Source organism: Thermobia domestica, chromosome 5, assembly GCF_964235325.1.
Source record: "Thermobia domestica chromosome 5, izTheDome1.hap1.1, whole genome shotgun sequence".
Taxonomy (NCBI): domain Eukaryota; kingdom Metazoa; phylum Arthropoda; class Insecta; order Zygentoma; family Lepismatidae; genus Thermobia; species Thermobia domestica.
In genome coordinates this window covers 96,030,793-96,045,829 of record NC_137458.1, presented here as the reverse complement: position 1 = coordinate 96,045,829, position 15,037 = coordinate 96,030,793, and the positions used below count along the sequence as shown (strand labels likewise).

At 33.1% G+C, this 15,037-nt stretch overlaps 1 protein-coding gene across 1 annotated transcript in view; it reads left to right on the top strand.

The window, feature by feature from the left end:
• Positions 1-13,702, top strand: part of LOC145684672 (thyrostimulin beta-5 subunit-like) — a 32,297-nt gene extending 18,595 nt beyond the window's left edge. The window contains exons 2-3 of the mRNA XM_081757057.1: positions 8,459-8,681; positions 12,528-13,702. Coding sequence (XP_081613183.1) covers positions 8,460-8,681; positions 12,528-12,767 — 462 coding nt within the window. The 5' untranslated portion in view covers position 8,459 and the 3' untranslated portion in view covers positions 12,768-13,702. The remainder of the gene's footprint in view (positions 1-8,458; positions 8,682-12,527) is intronic.
• The last annotated feature ends 1,335 nt before the right edge of the window (positions 13,703-15,037 follow it).

Sequence of the window (15,037 nt, the reverse complement as noted above, 5' to 3'; positions counted from 1 at the left end):
TACAGTAAGTACTTTATATTAAATTTTACTTCTTTGTATGTGATGGAACTATCTAAATATATCGAAAAGTGCTAAATTTATGAGAAAACATTATATCATTCGTATCAAACTGATGTAACGCCGATATTATGATTTTCTGTAAACAAAGGCTATTTCTAAGGATAAAGTATATTAATTATATGTTTCATACATATTTTCCAGAAATGAAGGATTGTTAAAAATCTTCAGTTATTTTTTTTTTCATGCGACGTCTATTGCAAATAAAATTTACAGTACAATAACGGTGTAGGAGAGACGAACAAGTAAATCAATTGAAGGATTTTTTACGAATTGAAGGATTTTCTAGAAAATTTTCCGGAAAAATTTCGTTGATAGGCTATACGCTAGCTACGTTCTAGATTCACTTCTAATCTTTCGTTTGAGAAAGTAGTTATATATTTTTTAACGATAGAATTCGAACAGAGAATCTCCGATGAATCAGTTTTACCACCTTATATATAAAAAAAAACGGTTATCAAAATAATGAAAACAGATGAAAGACATGCCACTTACCTGCCTAATAGGTGTGGGACTACACAGTGGCGTAACATTAAGGCCTGTAAGTCGTCTAATAGAGACGAGCCTGTCGTGCTTTGGGAGCCCGGAGAGTCTCACTTTTTAAGGCTCTCCGAATGAGAAAGATCAGATTATGTATTACGACCCTTTTATAGGATAGTCCCAACTGATATTTGTGGGTAGAACAGACAAATTATAAAAATATTGTATCAAATAATATTAGTATTGTGCTGAAGTCGATGCAGTACCTAAGGGTGCTAACCATCTTACAAACCTGCCCCTTTCGACGATAGCATAGCGGTTTTTACTCACGTAAAGAGCTTTCCTTTCTCTCTTTTTGCTATACGTCCCTGAAGTCAGTAGATTTTAACATGAAATGGCAGGAGATATATCTATTATGAAAAGTGAAGAATAAATACAGTTAATGATGCAAAAGCTATAATAGACGTAATTATGACAGTCCTAGTCCCTCTTCTCCGAATTAAGAAGTTTTAGGATTAATCTCTCGTCAATAGTTTTCCCTGTCATGCAAGTAACTATTAATCTGTTATAGCAAATAATTTGTAACAATGAAAGAATGACATTGGAATTTTAAGAAGAATCTTACCGTGTACAGAAGACTACGTACTTCAATCTAATGTATACGTTCTGTGCTTTTACATTGCCTACACATTGTTTTATACTTAATCGGTTTCCTAAATTTTACAATCAAATTCCCTGATTTTTAAATAATTGTTAAACTCTAGCACTAAAATGAGGAAGACTCAATAGGCACCAAATAAACACAGATAATACAAAACTCATCTGACTCTACAAATAATAGCAGTACTTGGTTTCTTTTCTTCCTTAAAATATGCTTCTACCTCACTCAGAAGAAAAAATCCAATATTCAGAGTAATTTGAACAGTATTTTCCCAATTCATGTCAATTTCTAATGATTTTCTACTTAAAAATATTAAACGAAGTCAACTTATTACATGATGTTATCTCGGAAGAAACATCTTCAGATTTCATGCTGTTTCTACAGTAGATTCATTGGTTGGTTGGAAGTTAGTGTCTGTTTCCAGTATTGACGTCATAAAGTGTGGAATTCGAACCATCATAATGGGTTTAAACTTCAAGGCATTCAAACTGGAATTGGAATCCGGAATTTCGTTCACTAAAGACGCTCGCGCTGATCTTTGAAGAGGGTTTAATTTCACAATAGACTAGTACATTGTTTAAATAGCAGGAAATCTGCAAAAAAACAGTAAACCTGCCAACATTGATTTCCCCGGTGCATCTACTCTCTGTGGTCATATGACAATTGACAATTTGAAGTACACGCACATTTTAGGGGCTACGAAATTTATTTTTTCCAGACGAGCCAGCATAGTTATCTTTACGTCACTGAGGTCACCGTTAGTATACCGAATGAAGGTTTTCAAATACATTATGAAGACTTCCATTGGAATATTGTACTATTAGGCAGACCACGCACATTAGGTCTAACAGAGAGGTCTATTAGCACAGGTACACCTGCGAAAATCGACCGTAGCGGGTATGTCAGAAGACTTGTTCAGGCGACTGGAGCAAATAAAACATCAATTACTTCTACCCGCCCCTGAGTGATACCGTACAGTGAACCTGTACGTCCCATACACACTACAGCCTACGACCTGTTCAGGTAGACTTTTCCTGTAAACCTTAACATGTGTATCCTGCTTTACACATACAGTTAAGCACTGAGTTCCGTCACCGAGGATGAAGGAGTCATACTACCTATTCCGAAATCTGAGTTCCAGAGCTGACTACAAACGTTCAGTAACGTTGACGTTTTACGGGTGGGTGGGCCAGAACACCTGTTATAGTTAACCAAATTACGTCTCAGCAGTTCCAGCGGTACGAATTGGCGCATTGTCATCTTCGAAAATTGCCTCATGATCCGGAAACAACATACACACAACCATAGCATGCACATGGTCACTTGAAATGTTTACATAATCATTAGCAGTAATACGTCGTGTAAGCGTTATTTCAGGACTCACGGAATACATAGAACTAGGGATGAGACTGTTTGGAGTAAAACTTCTTTGGGCGTTTTTCATCCATAAATATGGCTTACTGTCGGAAATAAGAGAAAAGGGACTCACGGGTCCATATTAGGCGTTTCCAATCATTGTCGATCCAGTTTATATAGTCTTGACATCATTTCCTTTGTTCTGTAGAAGTGTTTAAGGTGATCAATCATTTGGAAGTTACTACCTGACAGCGGATGCTCAGGTTATGACAGTAGTGACGGATATAATTGTCGCCAAGACGGGTATAATTGTCGCCAAGACTGTTTGATACACATTGAGTTCTGTAGTCATTTCTGCCACATTTGTTCTATTGTCTTTGGTGACAATCCTCTTTAGTGATGGGCAATGCTTGGTACAGAGGTTTGTCTTCTATCAGGTATTTCTCTTAGCAAACCGAATATTTTGTCATGAGTTCTGAAGACTGTCCTTACCTTGAACACTGTTTCTCGCGACTCATCTATCACTATGGCCACCTTAGATACTCCTGAAGTAACTAACCGCGCACGTACACTCATGTCCAAAATGATTGACGCATATCTATAACTGTCTTCTTGTAAGAATATAATTTGATAATGATTTTGCAGGGTACTTTTAATACTGATACTATGTGTATAATCAGGAAATGTATATTTCTGCTAAATTTCATAGGAAAAGAATTATAAATACGAAAATTAGAATGAGTAAAACAAAATGTTGCTAAATGGACAAGAAAGTTTTGTTTTCGTTTCATTGTTCGTATTTACTGCTCATTTGTCATGAAATTTTTCACATACATGTCTTTGCCGATAATACACATACTAACATTATAAGAAATAACGAGCGAATTAGTTATCAAATTATATTCCTACAACAACATATTTATAGACATGCGACAATAATTTTGGACATGAGTGTACATGGTTCCTTTCACACTGTGAATAGTATTCTACTGCATTTCATCATCCTCCCGCTTCAACATACGCTTCCGTTCTACCCCGCTTCATATACCAAACAATCGCCTAACACCTAAATAATGGGTAGACGCTAAATTTAACTACGTCACACATTTTACGTGTTGCAAACTACATATTTGTATTATTTTGATCATCATATACAGTGTTAATTTATTATGTAGCCAAAATCCACTGGTAAAATTGTTACACCTAAACCATTAAAAAGCCTATATGAACATAGGGTAAAAACCACATTGTTTCAAAGTTACACCTTGCCGAAAACGAGGAAAGTATAATTTTGAGACTGGCTAGCTCGGAAACCATTACACATATTAAAGGCGGAAATATCAGAGGAACTTGTACACTCTCTATCTAAATAGCTACATTTCAGAGTTAGGTCGTACCGGTGCAACGAATTTTGTAGAGAGAACTGGGGTATCAGAACCCTAATTTAAATACGGATAAGAGAAAAAAAATGTTTTGTAGTGTACGCGCTGGCCCATGTCACATGTGCAGTTATATGTGCCCTCATTTTGACTACTGGGTGTTATTACTCACTTAAAAGAGAGTAAACTTCTTTTGGTCACGTGATCTGGTTCATGGTCGTTTAGTCGCCATATTGGATTCAACATGGCGAATCATGACATTCTTTAAATGTTCATAACGCTGCTATTTATGGACCAATTTTGATCATTCTATTTCCCTTGGGAAGAGAAAATCATATTCTACACTTCTGTATTCTGTCACTTTTTGCGAAATCTGCGCTGATTTCCCGGAAAATCGGAAAGAGTAGAATTGAAAATAAAATTTCATTGTATTTTTCTAATTTTCTCGAAAATAGTTAATAATTCAACATTTTAATAAGATACAAGAAAGCAGAATTTAATAAGCTTTAAAACCGTATACAAAAGCAGGTTTACTTTAAAACTATGCTATATATTAAAGAAAAATCCTCATTAATAATTTTGTTTGTCTTTATCTCGACTCTGAAAGATTTACAATATTTATTTTAATTTTTGGCACTATGTTATTAATTTGTATCAGTATTATCCACTACGACGTATTTATTTAAAACTACATACTCCTATTTATAAAAATATTTTTTGCTCTTTGAATCCACTTTTTTTTTTAAAAAAAAAAGAAAAAAACTTGTATCTGAAAATTCTCCATTGTAACATTTTTTTCATCTTACACTATAATTTAGAATTATGAGATTCACTTTACTAAGGAGTAAAATGAGCAACCAGGTTGTAATTTCGGACCACTGGATACGGAGATAGGCAAAAAATCTAGTAATTTGGCATCCATTTTTAAATATGGCAACTAAACGACCATGATCTGAATCATGTGACCGTTTTTTATACTCGTATAGGTGTTTAACATACCTTACAACAAAAGTCAGGGGACATATGACTTCACACATGAGATGAACTAGCGCCTGCAGTACAGATATTGTTAGAAGGTAAAAATGGTCTAAAAGCTATTTTTGTAAAAACAATGAAAATCATACATACTATTAAGTTTTTCTTTAATACGTAGCCTAGTTTTAAAGTAAAAACTGCTTGTTGTATACCGTTTTTAAGCTTATTAAATTCTGCTTTTTTATGTCTTATTAAAATGTTGAATTATTAGCTATTTTTGAGAAAATCAGGAAAATAGAATGAAATTTTATCTTCAATTCTACTCTTTCCGATTTTCCGTGAAGTCAGCGCAGATTTCGCAAAACGTGCCAGGGTACAGAAGTGTAGAGTATGATTTTCTCTTCCCAAGGGAAAAATGATAATCAAAATTGATCCATAAATAGCCGAATTATGAACGTTTAAAGGTGATGATCCGTCATGTTGAATCCAATATGGGGAATGAACGACCATGAACCAGATCACGTGACCGAAACAAATTTACTCTCTTTTAAGTAGGTAATATCACCTAGCAGTCAAAATGAAGGCATATATAACTACACACGTGACATGGTGCCTGTAGCCTAGCGCCTGTACTATTGATTGAAAATGTCTTATTATCGGTTTATTAAGCTGTGATGTCGAGTAAGTGATTGATAACACTTGTAAACCAAGTTCTAACTTTAAATATCATTTGATGACGGTGATTTAATCAAGTAAAACTTCGTACAAACAAAATATGCTAAACAAAAGATTGCAGAGGTACAGAAATGCGAAATACTGTGAAAACAAATATCAATACAATGTCTCATTGTTGAATATACTTTTATACAACAGGATCATTCGAAAAATAAAACTATATTAAAATCTGTAATATAGAGATCATATAAGATCTTTTTAGCACAATAGTAAATGAATTTATTCTGTAATGCATAAGGAGGGGAAGAGAGAACCAATATGCCACCCGAGGCTCCAGTTTACTCAGCTAATCGGAGTCTGAGGTAATATGTCCACTTAGTCCGATTGATGAAAGTTTCGGTACAAACATTTTATAGTGAAATAGGCAACGAGAGCTCATGTGAAAGGAACTTCGAAACAAGAAAGTGATTGGGCGTGATTGTTGTGACAGGAAATGGGAACATTTGACATTAATAAAATGTACCGGTACAAAAGCAGTCTCAAGGAAGAAAATAAAGACACAGAATCAGTGGCGGCTCTCGACCAAAGCCACATTCGTTAAAATTTACATTTTATCAATATAAGCTAATGGCAGCAGAAAATTTCAGAAAGAGGTGTACTATACAAGAATTACTACATTAAGTAAGCTTTCTTACCTTAGCTTGTAGCGCAATTTAATTCCTTAGCGATGTGACGTCTGTCAAGAGCCACCACTGAAATCTTATTTTCATAGAATATATAAGACGATTAACAGGAACAAGGACCAAATTATAAAATGATTAAGCATTTCTTATGCAATATAATTCATTAGTCTGATAGAACAGAACTTGTAAAATCGATTATTTTATTGGCATTTTTGTTTCGCATTCAATAGCAATGAAACGACAAAGAATTATCTACTTCTTTTTTTCTTTACTTAGTTCAAAGAGACAAAACCATTTTTTTAAAAAAAAACTGATGAACCTCATAGAATATTTCAAGATAATTGTTTCATTATTCTATATTACTAAATGATATTCCCTTTAATACAAGATGTAGCTTGAACTCATTTCAAGATACAATTTAAGTAAACAAATGAAACACCTGGGACCACATTTCTGCAGTATAATAGGGAAGCTGTATCTACTAATAGATAGAGAGCTGCTGCATGATATGCAACCGTTTGAATAATTCCTTAATTAAAATAAACTTGTGCAGAGAACTCGGAAACACACGCTTCATTAAGCACACAAAGAAATCAAAGGAGAACATTGGTTTGATGTCCTACGTATACTGTTTATATTTTATAGGTTAATAGAATCTAATGATAAATAAAAGTGATTAGTTACGAATGAATTGTGACAACAAAGACAGCGGAAGAATACGAGTGAATCATTAAAAGCTCTACGAATACAATGTGGTCCGATATAAGCTTACATTGCCTGTAATCGAACCAGAGACCGCGTAAATAAACATTTTAACACTGGTCAACCAGTTTCCTTCTACTCATCACAGGACATTGTAATCTCTCCTGTAACTCTCTCAGAAATCGTACAGGGACGAATGGGGCAATAATTCAATAATTTAGATAGCCTACAAGTATTTTGTTCCAAAATAGTGGAAGGAAAGTTTTACTATATAAATCCATTCTTACGTACGAGACAAGGGTTGAGGTTGTCTTGTCTCAGAAACTGTATCTGTTTCTATTAGAAGAGTCGATTTCGTCTCTTCTCGTCGGTAAGTCCATCAAGTCAACATTTGGAGATGGCTGTATTTCTTAAAAAGAAAATAAATGTTAAGGCTCTTCGACTGCAATTTCCAATTTTCGATTTATAACCCACAAAATAATAGCCACTGTATTGATTTAAGGAATTGACCAGTGTTGCAAGAGAACAGTTTAAACTTGCTACTATTTGATGAATTGGAGACCTTATAAGGGTTTAAAGAGATATGTTATATATATATATATATATACGTATTTTTTAAATAAATAGTCGACACGTAATGTACTATTATCAGAACTATTGCAAATCACTATAACTGATAGAGCACTTATTTTTAAAGAATATAGGTTTAATAAATCCTTCTTTCTATTTATATTTTTTCAATTAATTATTGATAAATTTCCATCTATAATATTAAAAGATCATACATCTTATTACTTTTCTCCCTTACGGCACACAATATTTTAATCTTCAAAAATATTCTTATTTTAATCTACAGTCCCACATACTATCGTTCTAACAACCACTGACCAACTTGGCATGTGCCAACATTTTTAACACGTACTAATTATAAACCTGAGAATATGAACAAAGGGAAGTGAGAATGAAATTTCCGAATGGAATCCCGCAGGACCTACTTTTAGAGGTGTCATTCTAGGATTCATCTGACTCAGTGAGGAAACTCTGAAAAAGTAGTAAAAATAATCGGTTTCTCCGATTTGAAACTTTTTAAAACAGAAGTAACAAAATTTAAAATATTATAGTTCAAATTGTTATTGCCTCGGTTCGAGAATCCCTTATTGATCTAGTATAGTGACTGCCATTTTATTTGTATTTTCGGGCTGGATTTGAGGCGAAGATGCATTGAATAATTATTTTTCTCTTCCTTTAGTCTATACTTAGGACACCCGCTCAGTAGTTTGCTTAATTTTCACGCCTTTTCTGGGGAAAATGGAACTAGTTAGGTTAGAAAAGAGCAATTTGTATCTATAAATCTTTTACAACATTAACGAACAGTCTTTTCTTTTATAGCAGTGTTATGCATACTAAAACCTGGTGGAAGTAGCAAATCAGTTATTGGTGTTTTTATGTATACCAATTTACGTTCACATTCTTTCACTTTGCCTTTGCAGGATGTGGATGATTGTGATCTTAGGGATAATTGGATCCATGATGCAGCTGACATCAGCTCGGATTTCGTATGAGAACGTACAGGAAATGGTGGATCCTTCAACAACCCTCGAATGTCATCGGCGTCTATACATGAGCAGAGCTTCAAAAGTTGATAGCGCTGGTTTGGAATGCTGGGATTATGTGCAGGTTATGTCCTGTTGGGGACGATGTGACTCCAATGAGGTAAGCTAGTATATCTTTCTCGAAATACATTTGGTGCATTTTCATCACTTAATTAAGAATATGATTTTGCTATAAACCGTTAGTTGCAAAAATAAACCGTTAGTTGCTGTGAGTACAATAAAGTTGTAAGCATGAAACTAGATTTACTTTCTATTAATATTTGACTGCGGAATCCCTTGCCTCTTTTTTGAAAGTAGGCTTATGTGAATAAAAATAGATTGTGGCAGTAGGTTTGAATACATTTTGATGCTATCGTAATTTGAGTTGTAGACTTTGAACGTAATATTAGTTAAGATTTCATGTTACACTAATATAAGCAATGCATTTAGAGAAGTAACTGCAAAATACATACTTTTCCTAGTGATTAGAAAACAGAGGAAGAAAATTAAACAAAATTAGAAAAATGCATTAATGTAAGAATCATAGTTTTATACAGGATGTACCAAAAAGAACTAAAAGGCTAAACATATGATTTCTGAAGACATTTTCTAAACGAATTAATATAGAGCATACAGTATGTTTTAAAATATATGTCTGAATATTTATTTGCACAACTTTCCTAAATGCACAATATTTCAACCTTCACGCGCACGGATAACACATCAAATCGATAAGAAACTCATACTTAAGCGAACATATGTGGTGTTAACGCAGTTATTGTTGTTATTATGCGGTTACGGCCACGGTTTTTGGAAAAGGGGGACATACACGAGTGGAACTTCGACAAGAACAAATCACAGGTAATGAGATGGGCCGTTTCCAGTTACCAGTGGTGTAAAGCCAAATTGATAGCTTATGTTCATGACTGCCTATCTACCGTTGAGAGAACTTGTTGTTAACAAACGCTCATTAACAAGTGAACGGACATTCTGATGCCAGCGTTGTACTAATGCTCCGTTCTGTTGGAAAATGAAAAGATTACAATCTGTGTGTAAAGTGCGGACCAAGTGTGGTATCGTACGTCGCAGCAAATAATCCTAACGCTTTCTCATATTGCGTCGCTATCTTCACGCACCAAAGAGGCATCTATCTGGAACAAAGTAAAATACTATTGTGAGTAAAACTTTATTCAGACACAAATTTTAAAGTTTACACTACGCTTCTGTGTTAAATTGTCTACCAAAATCTGTCTTTTGAAATCATATTATTTTTATTTATACTCCCTTTACAACAAATGTTCATTGGTATACAATACATATAAAAATGTGAAACTTTGTAACGAGCAACAATATAGGAAAAGACGACGAAACGAAACGAAAATATAGTTTACGAAATAGTAACATAAATTGAACAAAGCTTGTAAAAGGTTCCTCTCCTACAATACATAAATATTCTTTATCTTATGTGAGAAATTTTGTAAGTTTTTTTGTTAAAAGTAATCAGAGGCAAAGTGCTTCATAACCACCTCCCGCCGAGTTGATGTAATTCTTACTACTCTGTTCTGATATATCTGTGTATCAATTGTAAAATTTTATATATTCAGAAACACTATCTGAAGATTTGCTAAAACATGAACATTTCAAACGCGTTATAATCATCTCTCATGAAATCCTCTGAAGGAAAAGACAGAAAAAATAACTCATAAAATGGCTTTTTACGTATTCTTCTACCTTACACGCAGAGAAAAAATACATTACTAAGAGATACGACAGCTCAGTGATCGAGTGCTCATCTCTGGTGCTAGGGATCCTTGGTTCTATCCTAGGCCAAGTTAGTTTGTTGTAGACAATATCGTGTTGTGCGTTTCGTGTATTTCGTTTCCTTCCACATTTTCATTTCGCCAATTATTTCATTATCATTCACGTTCTTAATCATCCTCTCCTTTAGCCTAAAGGGTATACATAGCTGTGGGACTAATAACCAGAAATTTGATTTGATTTTATTTAATTTCATTCTATATTTCTCGTGATGACGCATACGAATAACGTATTTGGTATGTACTACTCTGCTTCTATAGTTTCTTGTCTCTTTGTTTACCTGTACTCCAAGATATCTTGATTTACCTAATATTTTTATCACTTTTGTATTACAGTCCGCGGATTTTTGTTACCTATTAAACCAGATTAGAAGGTTTGGTAGTTTAGTGGTTAGAGCGTTGGAGACCGTTGTCCCAGGCTTGATACCGAGCCAGCGTCTCCCAATGTTTCGGCATCCACTCAGCGTAGTGACGCGAACTGGCTAGTTTCGTGAATAAAGATGTGACGACCGCTAGGTCCAGAAAGCTAGAGGCAACTAGATTTTGATAAGCTAGTTAGTGGTGGGGTGACATGACACACTGATCACATATTCGTCGCTAAGTTGGACGCAGTTCTAGCGGTCACTAACAGATAGCGCTAGAGTAGCCTCAGGCTCGCGAAGGGGTATCACATCAATGGTTCTATTTAGTTCATTAAAGCAGATTACTTCTATCGAGCTAAGATTTTATCGATTTGCAGCAAGTAGCCTATTAGTGATGATAAAAAAAAAAACTTATGAAGACAATCAGAGACTGGATGTTCAGACACTAAAACCATTCAAATTACATAGGTAGGCAATTTTATTTATGAATTGACAAAACCGGTTACTAGGAAAACTGAAAACCTGATATTTCGATATCTTGCAAAACAGTTTCCACTTTTATCGAAATCGCTTGCAGTGTTCTCAATGGAGTTTTCTTTTTTACTGAAAACCAGTGTGATTTCCATCGAAGCTGGTATCCTTTCTTGTTCTTGCAGTCCTCATTTCCTAAAAAAAAGTCAACAAAAGATTTCTGAGAGAAAACCTAAACAAGTTTAAAACTGATTTAATATAAAACCAAACCGATTTATGGAAATCCGGTTTTAGAAAGTTTTCACAACCAGTTTATATTGTTCTAAAAAGCTGAAAAAGTGGTTATTGTGCCTCAATCCAAATATAGGTGGTAAAGTTCAACTCGAAATAATGGAGTTAATTCGAATCTCTAATATCCAATGACATTAAGAAACTAAAATTAAGCCACACGAAGCACTCAAATAATCCATTAACATTCCTGGTTGTTGCTTGTAGAAAACTTCTTCTAAAGAGAGGAGCATGGAATTAGTCTAATGTGTTTGTAATAAGTTATTTCCAGCATTTTATCTCTTCACATAGCAGTCCAAATATTTACACCACGTTACACACATCAGTCCAAAGAAAGAAATTATTGGCCATTTTCGAGTAAGTAGATAAATTGTTATGCATATTTTAAGTTAATACATTTTGGTAGTTCATCAGAAAGAATCATTAATTTGCGATTCCAGATGACAGCGAGATTCATTTTCAATTTTTCAATGATAACCATGTATTTCTCTATAGCATGGAAGAACATGTGGATTGGTACATTTTTACCTTTTCTTCTTCAATTCTCTTTAATTTGTCCAAGTCCTTATTGGCCTAACTACTCAACCTCATTTTTTGCGGCGACATTTTTCCATATTGGGGGTTCAGCTTGACCTTGACTTGGGAAAAACTAGTTTTCAAGTTTCTAAGAAGGGACAGAAATCCTTATTGTCAACGAGATCAATGTAGTTATCACAATATAGTTCTAATTTTGAAGAAGGCAACTTTTAGTATTTAAGCTATAATATATAGGTATTATAAAGCCAAATAGACAAAATAGATTTTGGTTATATCTCCGTCCAAATGAGTTCTGGCATGTTCATTTTTATTGAGAAATAGGCATGTTTCCTAACATTCAGTATCTGATAATGATATGTGCATTCTTTGTTTAAAAATGTGCTTTGGTATTTGTTTCTGTTTTCCTGATGGCTCATTTTGACTCTTCAGCATTCAGCTATGAATATTAATTAGATTAATATACAGATTTTCATTATTCTATTGCATTCTTAGATATCGGATTGGAGGTTTCCTTACAAGCGCTCCTACCATCCAGTGTGTATGCATGATGAACGAGTGGTTCGAGAAGTGATTTTGGGAAATTGCGACAAAGGAGTGGAACCTGGAACGGAAATTTACCAATATCTAGAGGCAGTTTCTTGTAGCTGTGTTGTGTGCAAATCTTCCGAAGCAAGCTGCGAAGGATTGAGGTATAGAGGAGCTAGGAGCGGATCTCGGGGAAGAAAGAAATAAAAAAAAATCTCTGTACTTTTGGGCCTTCACCAGCAATAGATATGTTTTGGTAATGATCATATTTTCATGACAAATTTTATTCAATAATACAGTAATAATAACTAAATTTTTATCTGGTCAAAACAGTGGAACTTTTTGCAGTGTTCAAACGATGGAACAATGAACTCACGGTGTTAAAAAATAAACAATGTTTATATATTGAAAGATGAATTATCTTCCTGAATTATCATAATTTTATCATACTTGTAGAATCTATTCTATTATCATTGGGCATATCATATCATAATACTATCGCCATCAGTGGGGAAAATTGTATTTTACTATAGTGACATGTTTAAAAAGTATATACAGTTAAACTATTTAGTGTATTTAGTAAAGCAGATGCCAATATAAGTAAATTAGTCAATTCTCGATACCAGATTTCGACCAAACGCTAAAGAATTTAAAGTATACCGAATTCTTCAAAATATAGTAATCACTGGCATTACTTACTAGAAATCCAAACACTTCAGAAAATTCAATATTTATTACACATCTGAAAAGTTTTATGGATTTCATAGATAAAAAGTATGTATTATGCTTTAATCTAAAATTACAGGATTGAATTCAATTGTTTAAAAACTCTTCATATACCGATATAATGGGTCAATTCAAAAAGTGATTTTCCGGTAATATAATGAAATTAGAATAAATATTTTCTTTCCTTGTCAGAAATTATATACAGATCAGACCTCACAAGTAATTATTTTAATTTAATTTTAATTAATTATTTTAATTCTAGTCCTGTCAGATGTATAGAAATTTTAAGAAAATAAGTTAGAGCTTGCCGAATGTTAAGATACTGTAAAATATATTAAATAATTACTTTAACTGATTCTATGAGATGTCAAATGACTCCAACAATTCAGCAAAAAGTTAAAAAAAGTTTAATTTTGTCCTGCTAACCTTGATTGTTTCAAGAAATATATATATATATATATATATATATATATATATATATATATATATATATATATTAAATTATTGCAATACATAGGATCTAATTAGAGTCAAATTAATACACATTAATTCTATAAATATGATGGTCAAAGCTAAAACATATCTATTCATCTGTCCTATTCACGGTTCAGAGACTACTTATGAGCACTTCAAGAAGGTAAAAATATCACTGTGTTTTGTAGCTATTTTCTGATTACCTTTCCTTTTCAATTAATCAAGTTTATGCTTAAATCAAAGAAATTAAAACTGTATTACAGAATGACAGTTCACAATTTAAAAATGCTGGAACTTTCGATTATATGAACAAAACGTTTTCAACCATAATGTGTTCAATTAACAGTTTTAAACATTTCTGAAAATTTAATTTTGTTTCTCGCTTTTAATAATAGTGATACAGTTACCTTTATTTGAAAATGCATTAGAATATTATAGATATTTTACTCTGCTTTGGAATATTGCATACTGTGATATCTGGTCACTCCTATTACCATACCCAAAAATACGTTTCCGATATAGGAAATTGAAATATATCAATTTTACACTTTTTTGTTTTTAATCATAATCAAAATTACAAGTTATAAGTTTTTCGAGGATAGCTGGACTCTCCTAGATATGTCGGAAAGTTTAGTTAAAAACCCCTATCCAGTCTTTCTAGATCTTTAAGTTCATGAATATATTACTGAATTATTAAATTACTGATATAGAAGTGATACATTGTAGAAGTCAAATTAAATCAAAAATGCTTACGATTATATTGATAATTCGCTACCGTAAGGAACTCTGTGAAAGTTCCTTGCTATGAACACAGAGTTGGTTTCTTTTCTGTGAAAACACACTACATATAAGTGTTGTGAAACTAAGTCGAATATTTCACAAAATAATTGTAAGCATTTTTTAAATAGGCCTACTCGCCATTTAACAAATTTTAGTTGTTCGAATAACTAGTCCCTCAGTACTAAAAAGGAATCCTATTCCGCTATTCGATTATGATATTCAAATTTTCACAGCACTAATAGAAACATTATTTTTGATACTGAACCCATTTGCTTATTCCTGTAATTTCTTTACATATTTTATACTGAAATTCAGGATAATTGTAAACTAAATTCAGTTTTAGGATATGCTCACGTACAGTTTGATTAACAAAAAACTAATATTTTGGTGAAAAAATATAATGTTCATTATTTTTATTGTTTTCAATAATACTAAATCGCCTTAACCGAGACATTTTCCTTTGACTCAATAAAATATAAAAAATAGTGTCTATTCGA